Source organism: Heliangelus exortis, chromosome 3 (genome assembly GCF_036169615.1).
Source record: "Heliangelus exortis chromosome 3, bHelExo1.hap1, whole genome shotgun sequence".
Lineage (NCBI taxonomy): Eukaryota > Metazoa > Chordata > Aves > Apodiformes > Trochilidae > Heliangelus > Heliangelus exortis.
Genome location: NC_092424.1, coordinates 92662128 through 92679002, shown reverse-complemented (window position 1 = coordinate 92679002; position 16875 = coordinate 92662128). Strand labels below are relative to the sequence as shown.

General features: G+C 37.2%; 1 protein-coding gene across 1 annotated transcript in view; it reads right to left on the bottom strand.

The window, feature by feature from the left end:
• Positions 1-16875, bottom strand: part of CSMD1 (CUB and Sushi multiple domains 1) — a 956173-nt gene that overhangs the window by 641780 nt on the left and 297518 nt on the right. Inside the window, exon 3 of the mRNA XM_071741767.1 lies at positions 4712-4824. Within this exon, the coding sequence (XP_071597868.1) occupies positions 4712-4824 (113 nt within the window). The remainder of the gene's footprint in view (positions 1-4711; positions 4825-16875) is intronic.

Here is a 16875-nt window from a genome sequence, read left to right as displayed (position 1 = left end):
AACAACACACCAAATAACAAATACTCAGAGAGAATATGAGCAACATGAGTCAAAAAAAAAAAAAAAAGAAAATTTCTTCAAAGACTTTACACTGTGGGAGTTTATTGCTACTCTCCCCTGTTCATACTGAAAGAGATTTAAAAACAAGCTTCTGGGATGAAGCTTAAGACAGAATGCAGGAATAGCAATGCAAATGTTAATGCTGAGCTTGAACAGAAAGCTTTTAGAATTCAAAAATCAGCAAAAAAAATAAATAAAAAAAGAAGCATGCCCTGAGGGCATGTAGGATAGAGGGCCATGCCAGAGATCTTCCTTTGGCAAAGAAAACCCTGCACTATAGAACAGAGGCCAAGGAAAGGTACTAGCACACAAGTCCAACACATCTGGCTTGTTGTTTAAATGCTGTCCACCAATTCTACTTTACAAAATATGCTTAGAAACAACAAAACCCACACACACAAAAATGGAGATAGCTTAGAATGAACCAAGATTATTAACCTTTAAAGGCAGTTCAGTGTTAGGAGGCCAACCCTAGTGTAGCAAAATATAAGCTAAGCCCCATGACATTTTATTTTACACTGATGACTAACAACGTAGTCTGAATTAAACTTTTCTACTTTTACTGAATTTTCTGCACATAACAACAGGATTCCCCAGGTCATAGGGCACACCAGTTTACTAGACTGACCATATGTCAGTTCTGCCACACATTACTCCAATTAAATTTACTTGTATATCACACTTCCAATAGTGCATTTAAAGAGTACTTTTCTGTATTTCCAACTATATGCAAGTGTTCCATATGGGGGGGGAATATTTGACTTTTTAAAGAACATTACTACAATGATAGAGCAACGCTGAATTTTCACGTCTGTTTGTTGCCCTTAAAGTGCTTATTTTAAAAAAGTTTGTGAATCACCTTCTAGAAAATAGGAATCAAACTGATTTTAACAGGGAATTAAATGAAATTGCACAAGCCACAAGTACTTCACTATTTTTCCCATGCAGCCCTTGCAAAGCCTAAGCATGTTTAATATGATGAAAGGGACTGTCTATTAAAAAAAAACCAAAAAAACCACACCACACAGTACAGAAATAGAATCTATCCCTCAACTCCCCAATCCCATCGCTTAGGACTTAGATTCAATTACTACCCAACAGTGATGACAACTGTCTGGATACCACCTAGCAGAATAAATACTACTTCCAAAATAAAGTTCTTTTCACCAATATACGTATTTATTACTTGATAGATAATTTTATTTCCAGAAAATAAATCAAGCTTCAATATGTACTCAAAGTTTAGAGTGCTGATCTGATCACTGAGGAAGATGAAAGTATCACCAGTTAAAAATACTAGAGATTCTCAGAAACTGACACATAAATCTGGTAATGTAAAGAAACCCACATTCCAGCCTAAGAACTCAGCAACTGCCCAATGACATCAGTGTCTTGTTAAAGCTAGATGGCTCTCACTGGTCTGCTGCCACAAAATGAGATTTAGTTAACGATTAATATTCATGTGGTCATAAATTAAAAATACACTCAGTAAAACAAATATGTAAGAAACTCAGCCCAGGGAACTGGATATAGTGTTCTCCCTCTGTCAGGGATACCAGTGTGGCTGTAACTTCAGAGGCTTTTCAGGAGGTCTTGCAGTGGCTCATATGCATTCTTTCCTAGTTCACCGCCCTTCCCTCACTCACCAGGGAGTTTAAGCTAAAAAGAGCTGCAGACTGCCATGGTGAAACCTCCCAACAGCATCCCCTTTGCTCTGCAAAACCGAAGCTCAGCACAGCAAAGACTCTAAGACCCCACCCCCTTATTTTGGGAGGCACAAACCAGTGTTGTCAAAACAGTAGCTTTTCCCCCACGTGATCACATTTAAAATACTGACTTTCAGTATAAGAGCAACTTTGATGACATTAATCAATCTTTTTTAAAAATTTAGAGAGATTAATTTTTACTCTTCAGAAGTGTCCTGTCACAAGAATTAAAAAAGCATACTCGTTTTGCAGAACATGTAAAGTTTATGTAAATTGGTTTCTTCATTAGTCCAAATATTTGGATTTTTCAGACTTACTTCATCTGCTACTTTGAGACAAGTGGTGCAATTCCAGAATGACTCCTTTTCGTTCCTTTGCATAGTGATGTAGAACTTTTTTTTTTTCCCAATATGTCAGAATTCCTTGACTTTTGAATGTTGTAGACTTTACTACTATAAAAAACTGTTACATATCTCTCCCTCAGGTACTATTAGAAACCTCAGAGTTTTTATACTGTCCTTGCCATCTGACATTCAGTTAAAAATTCACTTCAATGAAGATGCTGCAAGCAGTATTTGTTAAACTCTGCATTATGACCCCATAGTGTCCCAGACTCCAATATGGCAACAGTCAATGCCACTCTGATGCTCGCCACACTTCCAGCTGAACAGTTATTCACTTAAGAGAAGAATGAAAGAGCAGGGTAGAACCAGGAATAAGTAGATAGATACATGTAGTAAAAGTAAACTATCTTATGGATGGAGTAGCCCACAGAGTGATAATAAAGACTGGTAGCATAATAAAGTGACTGGTAGCATCTGGTCCGGATTCCACTGTCCCAGAGGAATTGGTCACCTGCACAAAATTACATACAGTGTGGGAGCCAGAAACAGTAACTATTCAGAACAAGTACTTTAGGGAACAGTTACAGGAGGTCTTGAACCACAGGGCTTCAACAGTTCAACTGGCCATTGCAGCAAAAATAACCCTGAGCCTTCACAAAAAAGTACAACCAATCCTTCACCACTACAAATCCTTCCCAAACCTTCAGTCCCCACTGCCTGTCAGTACACTGAAATGCTGTCACTTGGGTGACATTCACCATTTCTTCTGGAGCTGGATTCATATTTTGAAGTCAATTTAAAGCTCACGGTCAATGCCAGGTTTACAGCACTAAATTTGAAAGGGGCAGTGTTGTTTAACCAGAGAGTGGTGCTACCTGTCAGTGTTAATTACAGCTCTTCCTGCTGGGGTTTTACAGGAAAGTAGGCCAGCAGGAAGTGTCATTATACTACAGCCTGTGGCTCTGTGCATGTGTTCCTAAACTGACAGTCAGGAAACATCCTGTAGAATTCTTCACTGTCTTTTTCAATATGAGAAACGAACTGCTCAGGTTGCACAAAAGTATGAAATGTGCTATCATATGCACCTGCTAGAAGAGAAAGGTAACAGGCATGTAGAAAGCAACTTCCTACTGAGGTAACAAAAACAGTTCCTGTTGTGCTCATGATTTGTGATGTTCTTTTCAGATTGCCTAATGAAGCTTGTAAAAGACTATTAAAATGGAACCTTCCTAGCTTTTCCTCACAGACTTCATCTCTGTTAAAAAAAGACTGATTAACTTGCTTACCAGGTGATGAAGCTTTGGGTGACAAAGAAAGGGAGGAATAGGGCCCAAGGAAAGACTGCTGAGCTACCCATCTCTTAACAGAAAAAGCTCAAAAGCATTTTGAGTTATTCATCACACCTCTGTGTCACACCTGGGCAACACACTCAGAGTAGATTGAATCCAAAAGACTTTAAAAGCCACTATTGTTTCAAAACATTAATATGATACAAAGATACACATCAATACTGAGAAGACATATTACCAAGGGAGATCAAGTTTCAAGTAGCTGTGAGTAGTTCGAGGAGAAATGTAATCAAAGTTGAAGCATTTGAAGATAATTAAGTTACTTTAACTTTTTCTAAAGTGGGGACCAATGTAATAGATTTACACACTTGCAAATGTCAGTCCTAGTAAACAGCTCAAATCAAACCATACTTCTTTTGAGAGTCAAGGTTCCTACAGCAATTCCCCATTGATAAAAATCTTTCCTTTTAAATTCTACCATCTAAATGACTGTAAACAGCTTTTCCAGAGGAACCCTTTAAACCAAGGATTATACCAATAAAATGACAGAAAAATATCTTTGCATTTGAGAAATAACTTGAAACTTAACAATCTGCACCTTCCACAACTCAAAGCCCTGGATTCTGCATGAGTAAGAAAATAGTAGTAAAAAATAAAAAACTACACACTGGGATGAAAGCAATCCTGAAGTTCCACTCAAAAACCCTCATCCAACAACACTAAGCAACTAGTTTAATTCCACTGTATATGGTAACTTCCCATAACAAAGGGAATCTCAAAGTCTTTTGTTAACCCAAACTATTAAGGAAATGGTATCAGTACAGTTTTACAAGCTTAATTCTTGAAGGTATGAAATGCTTGGATTAATTTTTTTTTTCAAAGACCTGTGCAGTCATCACTGGACTAACATCTTCAACTGAGACAGTTTTCAGCTGCTCTGGTTGTCTGTTTTTTAAATTTATATATACATACATTTCTGTTGCCTTTATTTTTTTAATTTCCCAGTTAGTATTCATACAATTTAGGAAATCAGAAAACCACATCAATCTAAGCATTTCTGCACCCAACTTTGGAAGCCTGAGAAATTAAATTTAAAATTCCAGCAGAAATTAAAGTATTAGTTTAAACTAAATTTCAAAATCAAGACAATGGGCATGATATAGCAACACTGAAGGTATAAAAAAAAAAATAATCAAAATGCAATATTCACCAATGATTCAAACTCCAAGCGATTAAAATTGAAACACCACATTTCAACATAAAATACATATTACCTAGTAGAATAGAGACCTGGTAGAGAAACAGTTCTTACCTTCATAGATAGCTTTGAAGCCTTGAGCACTGACAGCAAAATCTGTGGTGAAACAGAGGGTGAGGATAGATCCTGTGCTGACAATAGATGATGGAAGCTGAAATCCAGATAACCTGTGAAATTAAGAGGCACAAGTTATTATAACTTTTAAAATAAAGAACAAAGTACATCAGTATGTGTGATGAGCATTATGATGAGCACCATATTTCTACATCATACCTTCCAATGAGTTATGCACTTGAATCTCTACACATTCACTGCATAATTTCAAATGTTCTGAAGCTTTTTAACCATTCAATTTTAACACAACTGTGCACCCAAAAGAGAACACTGAACGACAGATCTATCTGTACCTACCAAAAACAAAAAAATTTTACTGGATTCATTTTAAGATGAAGATAGCTACACCTAGGATGTCTAGTAGTAGATACACAGGCCTTGACTTGTTAGCATGGACCATCCTCTCCACGCTCCAGCTGTTACTTCAGAAAACTCATGGATCTCACATGATCAACATCATATACATGGACTGATCAGAAAACAAAAATACCACACTTCCATGTAACTTCAGAGAAATTACATTTCCCATCTTACTAGCAGTCTTACCTTTACATACAAAACAGAATTTTGGATAAGCTGTAATCACGTTGCAATACAGATTTTAAGATAATTTCCCCAAATAAACATTTTGATTTATTTGAGGCTAACATAGATGGAAAAATATTTACATCCTTTATTAATACATCACTATAGACAAAATATTAGACCTGGCTAATACTAGTGAGCTGTTGATTTCTTGATGATCAGAGTAATTTTGCTTAAGACATAAGTTACTGACATAAGACATTACTGTCCCATAAATCCCAAACTATACTGTCAGCTCATACCCCTAGCTAATTCTGTGTTCTGCAGAGGGGTATGTGATCCCCTGGCTCCAAGGCAACACATCAAAAAGCACCTTTTGTTCAAATTTCACCCTGAAAGATCTTCTTGAATTCAAACACTTTAAAACAAGTCTTGCATTTGAAATCTACTCTACAACATTATAGTTCACTAATTGAACTGCTGAAGATAAATAACTGTGAAAACAAAACCAATATACCAGTACAGCAGTATCACTGAATGAGAAGTTCTTTGTAAAATTAGGCTTATTTAAAACCACTCTCATACATTAAAATATGTAAGAGGAATTCCATCTTTGAATATCACCAGTCAGGAGGTTCCCCACTGCTTTCTAACTTTGAGCTTTGGAAAACAAAGAGACCTGGATGAGTCAGAGATGAAAGTGAGCTTTAAATACAGCCAAGGCAACCTAAGTCAGCAAAAAGATTTCTGTAACTTTTCTTTTAAACAACATTTCCTACTATGTGCTAATTAGCTGTTTGCTCTAATCTTTTCACCTTATGTCTACTTGTCAACCTATTACTCCTTTTCCACCTCATTTATTCCGATTCCAGGAACAACCAGGTTGATTTTTCCCTCTGTGCTCAAACAGCAGAACTCCCATGAGGTTTGACATATCTTCTATTCAGACTTTCCTATGTTTTCTCACCTTTGCCAGACATTGCAAGTTTTAGCAAAATGTCTCTTGTTCTATTTAATAAATCACAGTGGCTATCACTACTGCCCTAGATCTGGAGTGTACTGTATGAAAATTCATTATTAATTTAGGGTATGTATTTTCTGATCTTACTTACTTGTCTCTTTCTTCTTTGAGAAGGTATTCAAAGAGTTCTGGTTTTAGGGGTTGTTTATTTGATAGCACTACAGTACTTTCTAACATTTTTTGCTGAAATACAAGAAGCTAGCATGCATTGTAGATCAAGGAAGAAAAATCAGGTTGAGTCACACAGACAGAAGTAGCTACCCTCAACGCTTCTCAGTATGTGAGAGCTAGAAAAAATTAAAAAATAAAAAAGTTGTATCAATGAAAAACTACACAGCTTTAGCAACCTTGTTCCTGATCAGTGCTTGCTCCACTTGGTACACATTTGGATGCTACAAATGAACTTATTTTAGAGTGACTGGACATCCTGAGCTCATGATAATTTCCAGACCTACCTGCTTTGATAAGAACTATCACTCCTAAAATATAGATTCTTTATCTGCTCAGTAAATAAAATTATGTCTATAGTATAACCCTTGAAATACCAGGACATTTTTTAGGCAAGGAAAATTACAACTTCTATTAAAGGAAGACGAATATAGTCTTTTATACCTTAAATTTTATATCACTTGAAGGTGTTACAGACATAGGAAAAGGCAAGCATGTGAAAAACAAATTAATTACCACATCAACTTGAAGGTTTGTTTTGGTTTTGTTTTGTTTTTTAATACTTTATACTACAATCATCAAAAAAGAAAAAAAAGGATTATGGAGCAATCTCAAATAGAAAAATTCTGTATTTTAGTCATTGAACAAACTATCTGGGTGCTTTTGTAGTACCCTTGTTGCCTTACATATTTCATAGTGCCCTAAAAAATTCAGGGATATCAAATGCCATGAAATTAAGTGCAAACAAAAACTAGACAGCAGATTAAAATCAAGTATTATTCTTCAGAGATTTCCAGAATTAAAACACTGCTAACCTACCAAGTCCTTTTCCTTACTAACATTTTTGCTAGGCAGTTGTAGCTCATGAATCATAATGTGTTTTGCACATTCATTCCATCATGCAGAAAAATCCCACACCTTCAAACATTGCTTCATTTTGGAAATGTTTCTCTGCAATTAATGTGCAGGCCTTAACTGCAACCAGAAAGGGAACTTGTTTAGAGAGAAGCATTTGTGCTAAAAAGGACAAATCGTTTCAAGTCCTTCTGCTAATAAAACTGTTATCTAATAAACTTGTACTACTTCATAATAAACATATGGTGATACTTTTAGCTTAAAATATTGCTACTTTCTTTACTTTCAGTAGCAATTATCTGCACAAAATGCACACACTGTAATACTTTTTAACCACAGAAGGAATACATTTGTCTTTTCTATAAGAAAGAAATGCAACTTTTAATAGGAAACAGTGGCAGGCAAGTCCTGAGTTTGGCCTCTGTGTCAGGGCAGAAAAAAAACCAAACCCAAACCACCATACATTTAATTTTCCATTGTCATTTCAAAGATCTTTATGCTCAGTGATAAGGTCTATATATACATTGATTTTTTTCCAATAGTGTAGCAACAGGTCCAGCTGTCTCTCCTCAGAACTTTTCCATCCTCTACCTGTGGGAGCATATATTTGGGACTACCTGGTACTAAACAGAAGTTTGGCAAGTCCTCTGGGGCATTGCAAATACGGTTAGGGGCCTGTAGCAAACAAACAGGAGGCTGAAGGAATGTATTTGTCAAGTTCTTAAAAGATGACAGCTACAAGATGCACTTGACTATTGTCTTCAGCCACCTATTGCAGCAGTGTAGAAAAGAAAAAAAACCAAAACAAACAGAACAGCTTCTTTCAGGAAGTGCAAAAAGGATGGGAATGAACAGGCAACATGAAAAACTCCATTTTTGTATTAGAAAAAAAAAAAACACCTCAATGACAGTGATACACTGGAACAAAGACCCAGAGAGGCTCTACCATGTCCATCCATGGAGCCTCTGGTAAATTGATAGTGCTCTGAACAGCATCAACTATCTTCAGACTTAGCCCCAATGCCAGTAGGAGATAAGATCGAATGACTGTAGCATCCCCTAACCCAAATTATTCAATGAACCCATGACCCATAAAGAAGGCACAGGCATAGTCCCTATCAGAACCCACTCCTATAAGAAAAATGTTTAACTCAGTAGTTTCTGATTTAAGTACAATCAGATCAGCCCAAGACATTTTGTTTATGAGCATAACTTCATTAGGGATTGGAGTTTTGCTGAGTGTGGTTGTGCAATTTAAGTAAGTCTCAGCTGTTCATGCAGAAACAGAGAGGCCTTCAAGCATGGTTAAAGATGAACTGATCTTTGCAGGTGGTTTGAAGACATCCTTTATAGAAAAGCAGTTTTACTCCTCTCCAGTGAGAACCATTACATTCTTGTTCCCAAAGTCTCCAGATTATTTTTTTTAATAAACATTTTGCACCACCCTGATGGCCGAAATGGTCAAATGTTGGGAACAGCTCTATCAGGAACAGCTATCCAGTATGAGAAGTCCCATATGAGCACAAGAGTATGCACTGGTTTCACAAACAGCAAGTTGTTGCAAAGGCAAAATAAAAGCATTTTTCCCTTTTTATTTGCTAGCTTATGTATGTATTCCTACAGCTGCCTGTCGTATAAAAATCACATGTCCAGGTTATCACATATGACAATTTTGTCAAGGTCTAACAAATTTCTGCGGAAATTCAAAGAACAAAACACCCAAGACTCAGAGAGGGAGGACACTGCACCTGTAAGGACTGATTTTATTTCCAAATTAGGCCATGAAATTTATGAAGACACATTATAATTAAAAGGAAATTCATATCTTTTAAGCATTTTTAAAATTATTACTGATCTACACACACACATACATGAGCTCTGCTCATACATCTGTACAGTTTGTTCTCAGCAATGTTCTCAGAAGTACCCAGAGCCTCTGACTAAGACAAAACATCTTGCCTGAAAGTATCTAACAGATGCCTCTTGCAAAAGCTATTAGCCAAAAGGATTGATGTTATTAGCAAGGTAAAGTACAAGTCTAAGTTGCATTGAATTAGCCCAAAAGCAGTTTTGAGCAAAGCATAGATAAATTACAAGATCTGAGCATTTTTTTCCTCCCTCAGAATCTGTAGGAGGAAAAATACCTAGTATTTCTCACATTTTACCATAAAGTGATATAAGTAATAAATTGCCATAGGAAACAGGAAAGGGGTGTCTGCCATCAGTGTAATATCTTTTCAGATTTGGCATATTATTCTTATTATTTCACACAGAGGAGATCCATAAGCTTATTCTGTATTAAACTCACCATACCACATGAAAACACAGTTACTGGCAGGTGCTACTTCAAAGATTGCGCTGATCAAGCACAGATCAGAAAACGAGGCAAGTCAAAGGGAACCCTCAAAGACTAAAGCTTTAGGCTATCTATTGTAGTTCTCCAAAAATATCTCAATGCATCACAGAGGTTGAATACTAAGTACAATACACCTATAATGTTCAAAATTTTTCTTAACTGGAAATTATCCTAGAACTCTACTGTCAGTAAAATCAAGCAAAGTCCTTCCATATTGCAGGCAACCAACACCTGCAACAGCCAATAAACTTATATGATGCTAGGCATCTGAAGAAAAAAACAAAACAAAAAAACAAAAAACATTCAAGGTATGTCTCTATGGACTCCTGGCATTTGTTACTGATTCTGTTCATTTATCTATGACTGCCTTTGACAAGACCATCATCGAGCAGCTCTCACTGACCCTCCTCAGCAAGGCAGGGAGGAAGAAACAAGATGGAGACGCTCCTCGATGGGGATAAAGATAGGGAGGTTACTGACTACTGTTGTGGGCAGAACAGACTTGACTTGGGGAGAACTAGTTTAATTTATTGACAGTGAAAACATGTTTTGATGGTGAAAAACAATAATAAATAAAATCAAACCCCTCTCCCAGTCCTGTTCCTTCCCAGGCTCAACTTCACTCCTTCATCCCCAGCTCCTTTACCTGTCCCCTCAGGCGGTGCAGGAGGGTGGGCAATGGTGCCTGGGGTCAGCCCGTAACAGATTCTCCCTGCTGCTCCTTCCCCATCATGCTTCTGCCCAGCTGCAGACTGAGCTCTCCATGGGCTGTGGTTTCTTCAGGAAACATCCACCTACTTCACCGAGGTCTCCTCAAAGGCTGAGGGGGAATCTCTGCTTCGGTGTCTGCACCACTTCCTCTCCCTCTCTCACATCGAGGGTGCTCACAGAGCTGTTTCTCTCACTTTTTGTTCCCTACTCTCTGTGGTGTTTTCCTTCCTTTCTCCCTTGCAATCCCCCGAGGTGATACCAACTGGCTGGGGTCTCAGCTCTGACGCTGGCCTGGAACCTGAAGGAACTGCCTGGAACCGGATGGAACCACCTGGAACCCGCATGGGGCAGCCCGGGCCTCTCCTCACAGAGACCCTCTCGCAGCCCCCTGCCAGCACCCAGGCACCTGCACCCTGGGAAGCCTTGATGATACCAGCAGGGAACACTTCAAAAGCATCATCTCTTCAAGTGCACCTCAATTTTATGTGTTAAAGAGTCAGATCAGATTATTTTAGTAATTTGAAGTAAACTACCTGAACAGAAGAAAAGTTATTGTGGTAATTTACAAGAAGGTGGTAACTCCAGTACTTACTCAGCAGCAGCAGTATGAGAACAAACGGACACACATTGATAAAATGACCTTTTATGAAGACATAAGCTCTTAAATTCCCTGCTACAAATAAAGAGGAGATGAAGAGGTGCTATTTTGAAGATGTGTCAGATGCCAAAAAAAAAAAACCAAAAAAAACAAACCACCCCCCACACTTATCTTCCTGGGTTTGAACCTAGAAGGCTAAGTGCATATCTAAGAGAAGTTATAGCACATTAACTTTAAAAACATGGGGTACTACAGGGTACTACTGGCCAAGTGAAACTCTTGTGAGCAGCACAGTGAAGCTATCTTAGTTGAATAGCACTTAAAGCACTGCAGTCATGTAAGGGAGTCCTCTCCACACACAGCACTTTGGCATCAAATTCAGAGTTGCAAGTTGACAGCAAGTAGAAAAAAAAGCGTATCTGATAAAAAATATGTATATACTTTTACTAAAAGACCTATTATTTAAAAATAAAGCTGGTCTCAATCTTTTAAAAAAAGCATAACAGAAGAGCTGTAAGGGTTAAGTTCAAAGTTTCTCTTAGCAATAAATTTTAGTTCAAACCAGAGACTGATAATTTAGGACAGTCCAGTAAGTATTTGTATAATTAGCAAAGATGCATGTAAAGGCACTTTCAAGACTAAAATATTGATTTCTAGCCTATGATTGATAGGATATTTCCCACCCCCTCCCCATAAGACTTATTTCAAAGATAGAATTGCATCTCACATAATAAAGACATACTTTTAAAACATTAATAAGTTTCATACTAAAATTTCACACAACAAAATAATATTATATACCTAATATTATACAGCTATTCTAAAAATACAAGCTTTTAGTTGTTCAAAGAGTAGCCACCAATAAAATATACTCAAAGAAACAAATGCAGATTGATTTTTGCAGTATTATTTCCCAACAGAATTTTCACCTCCCCCATCCATTACCATAAGTGGCTGCTGTTCTGGAGCTAAGCTCACTCTTCCAAATGCCAGGGATAAATCAAGTTTAGGAAAAAAAAGAAGAAGAAAAAAAAAAAAAAAAGAAAAGAAAGCTGGCTGCTTGGGTCATGCTATAGCAGGTTGATCTGCAGGAGCCATAAAAGCACACTGTTAAAACTTCTATAGGGACTTCCCCTGTTTTGTTCATCATGATGAGATGCCAACCCTGGCAGCCAGCTCCTGTCCACACTTGCTATCAGTGCTGAGAAGAGTTACCCACTTTAGGACACCTAATGGTACATAAAGCCAGGAGACCAACATATCCATTCAAGTAAAACAGGCTCTTGCCTGCAACATGTGAAACCTCAGCAGCCTTATCTTAGTGATTTACAACTATCCTGTTCCTAAGAGAAACTGAAGATTTAAAACCTCACTCAGATACTAGCTCCTACATAAAGGGATGAGAAACTACTCTAAGACATGTAAGTTATAACAATTTTTTATGACAGAAGATAGGATAAATATACATATTCATTAACACTAACTCTAGCCTCAACTTAAGGCCTCAGAAAAAAAAAAAAATTCATAAGCCAAACTGTTCAAGGTCAAGTTTTTCATTCAAAGGCTCTAATTCAATGGTTTTTCTTAAGCTTAAGGTAATACTGACTGTTCCCTTAAAAAAAACTGTACAGGACACAGTGCTACAGGAGAACCTCAGCTCAGAGAGCACAGCTAGTCCTCTGCAAAGGAATTCCTCTTTGTTTTCCCTCCTCTCCAGCATAAAAAAACCACACAGCAACATCTCTTATTGGCAAGTGTTATTCAGCATTCTTTCCTAAAATTAAAAAATCATTAATTAAAATCCCTTAGCTCTAACATTTCTTACTTCAGCAGGGCCATGTCTTCTTCTGTGCTATTCTCCAGGTTCAGTCTCCCCCATCTTCAGGTTCTCTCAGGCCCCAGGCACACAGTGACGTGGCAAAACCCAGCTATGAGTTTGCTAATGTCCCACTCTCTAGAAAACTAAATTCACAAACCTCCTATAAGATAACAAAGACTTGTTGCACCAGCTGTCTCTCCTATACCCCAGGAAACTCCTGCAAACTCCTCAGCTGCTTCCTGATCCCTCATTTGATTATTAACATCAGGTTCTTCTCCATCCTACTAACTAGAGACAATTAAGTTGTGTGTACCTAATTAGAGGGGCACCAACACTAGCAGTACACAAAGGCTACTCTCTCACCTGGGTGTTATTTAATTAATTGCAGGAATTACAAAATTTTTTGCAAGTAAGGGAAGGAGGGAAGCAATCAAAGAAAAAAATTCCTTCATTAAAGTCCAGAAAGTCCCCTATAAGCAAAACTGGCCAAGTTCTGTCAGGAAGCAGCTGTAAACTTAATGATTTTGACATACTTGACTTTCAGAAAAAGCATCTGGTTTCTAGAGCTGCCACCAAACAGCCACAGTCACAAGGCTCCCATCTGCTGCAGGAAGCCCCAGTGCTGCAGAGCAGTCACCTATGACCCCAGATATCACACATCAGGAAAAGAGCAGGAAAACACCAGACAATTTGGCCACCACCAAGCAAGCACACAGCTGTGAGAGGGTCTGAAGCACTGGCCAGGGAAGTGGTGGGGCTGAGGGCTTGTAGGGGGCTGCAGCTGCTGGCAAAGGCCTGGCAGGTGCCAGTGTGGTGGGATCCCATGACGGACCTGAGAGAAGGCAACTCCCAGAGCTCTTGTGTGGGAGGATGGGCCCAGAAAGTTTGATATTCATGCTGAGAAGGAAAGGGCTTGAAGGGGAAATCACACAGCCCTGTCCCCACAGCCCTACCTATGCTCCAATGAAGTGCAAGCTAGAGAAGAAAAAATCAAGTTTACGTCTGAAATGTGTGGCAGTCAGTGGGACTGGCAGCTGCCAACTAAATGAACCACGAAGCCAAAGCGCAGCACCGGGGCCTAACAGGGCTGTGTTCTTTTCACAGCAGGCTTTAGCATTATACAATGGATTTTCTTGTGATTTCTACCCATTGTACATGAAATGCAGCCATGGAAATGTTTTCAGTGCTACATGACACTGAAAGAAAACATTAGCTAATATTTGATAGAACTGGACAAATATGAAATAGTGATACAAAGAGTGAGAAAACTAAACTAATACCATCAAGTATTATTGCCAGAAGTATAAAACCAGTTATATACCTTTAACAATAACAAGTTATTTCAGTAAAGCTAATGATTCTTGGTGCTTGAGTAAAAACAAATGAAACTTTAAGATCATACATTGCAGGTTAACGATTGTATGAGCAGACTTCTAACAGTACCCAAATATTTACACCACAAGTACCTCTCATGTGGACTGGTGTGATCCCAGATGGACCCAGTAGAAGTAAAATTACATAGATGTAAATGAAAATTTAATTTGATTAAATAATAATTATATTCCAAATAAATCCTATTTTTAGAAAATCGTGTAAACAGGTTTCATAGGCTGGATTATTCCTTATATTCTGTTACCTGATATCCCTGTATCTGTTAGATTACTAATAACCATATGATGAGTTTAATAATGAAAAATACAGTAGTAAGACCATTGTTGGTGACAGATTACAGGCAAGAGTTGACATTTTTTTAAAGTAAAAAAAAAAATCAGGAGTTGAGTCAGCAAAACAGAATTTTCTCCATGATTTTGCCACCCATGCCTTGTCAAACAGCTTAAGATATTACCTTAGAAAATACTTTAATTGTCAGTTTAAGCTTCATTATGTGAGTTTTGTCTGTTTACTCTCACATATGGATATCACATCACGTTCAAGCACCTTTTAGGTAAGGTGTGTCACATTAATTCACAGTGGTGTATACAGTGATCTTTTATTTAACATAAGTTGTAGAGCTATTTTGCATTTCCTATGCCATAAGGCTGTAGAGAGACATTCACATCACATTGGGAACAATATTAAGGCAATGAACAGTTAAGTCAACTTCAGAACAAGGATTAATTTTATTTGAAACTTTGTTTTATGAATCCATCAAAAATGGATCAAAAATGATATAGAACATTGAATCTGGAAAAAAAGAAAAAAAAAACCAACACAACAATCAAACAAAACCAAGCCACAAAAAAACCAAAACAAAACAAACAAAAAAACCCCACAACAAACAAACAAACAAGACAACAATAAAGCCCAAACCAAAACACTCAAAAGATAGGAACATAAAATAACATTTTATGCCTTTACTAAATGGAATTTAGAGAGGAAAAAGTCTATGAAGAGGACTCATTTTCTCTTCATAGGCCAGCTGCTAATAACTGAAAAATCACCCACATTTCCACCTCCCAAGGCTTTACAGGCTCAACATTTATTACAGTATCAGAGCACCTCCACAAAAAGCAGTGAAATGAAGCCAGCGTAAATGGAAATGGAATGATAAAAACTGGCTTAGAAGCCCTGCAACACACAAAAATTGCCTGGGGGGGGGAGAAATAAATCAATTTCTGAAGCTTTCTTTTAACATTCTTACAAATTGGATTACAGTAGTATTGCTAGCTGAAAAAAAAACAAACTACTCTAGCCTTTTTGGTAGCACTACTCTAAGCTTAAGCCCTCAAGGCAAAAGAAAATATGCTAGCAAATATTTTAGTAGATCAGATTTCAGTACAAATAGCATGTTTCTCCTTTGCAGCAATAGAGAGGTATCTACAAAAATGTGAGTGTATTTAACAAACAGTTTATAAAGTGTTCAATGTTCCTTTTGCAAGGAAGGCTAAAGATTTGTGTCTAGAACTTCAGGAATGTGTGAGCTTCAAATGGTATGCAGTAAAATACATTTTGAATACTTACATAGCTTTGTGGGTTTCCACTATCTGTTTTGCACAGGATAGATTGTCTGGCTTTTTTTTTTTTTATTGCTCAATTCGCAATACATATTAACATACTAAAGATTGAAGTCATTCCCATAAATGAACTGGGACCTAACTGTTCTTCATATTTTCTATTGAGAGTTATACACTTTTGGATTAATGAAATAAGCTAGGACATATAATTAAATATTTGTGTGTTTCTAAAGAGTAAATACTGTTTTGTTATTTTCTAGTCATTACCTTTTAGCTGATTTTGCCAAATGAGTGCGACTTCTCCTTTGCCTCCTGTGCCTTTCTAAAATATGTGCATTTTCAGCTTTAAGAATCTTCTCAGAGTTTTATTCTGTGTGTATGTGTATGTATATATCTTGTCAGTGTTATACAACTTATAAAAAAAAGGCATCTTGTTTCAGAACTCAGGAAAAGGATTTTTCTTCACTGCCAACTCATTATGATTTTGCTTTTTTTTCCCCTGAAGTTAATTGTTCTGACAATGCTATATTGAAGACGTCAGGCTTTGCCAATTTTAGACTATCTGCACAAAGCTCACTATATTAACTGCCTGCTCCTGTATTTTACTCTCAAGAGCTATGATATTCTTTTTTTTCCTATGCAAACCTTTGAAGTCTATTATTTCTACCCATCATACTCAAAGTTTAGTAGTTATAGATCACTTAGTACTTGAATACTTCCTGTTAAAATTGCTTCCTGGCTTCTATGTCCTTTATAAGAAAGAAATCTAGTGGGTATTTCAGTGGGTCATAAAGTTAATTTTATCTAAATTTAAGTTTTAAAAATGTCTTTTGCAAACAGCTAGTTCTGATAGTTTGAATGGCACCTAAAAGAAGTGGCTACCTCTACTAATTTCCAATTCTGGAAATATTTGATAATTATGTGAGTACATGGGGCTAACTACACTTACTCTATCAAGTATCATATATTTGCCTTCATTAAACCACTTGTCATCTCCTATGTACATATTTTGTAATTTTCAAAACCTTCTGGAAGATAAGTCATCTGTGTAGTTCAGTTATTCCCAATAGAGCAGAAGTAGGCTGTAAAAGGACCAG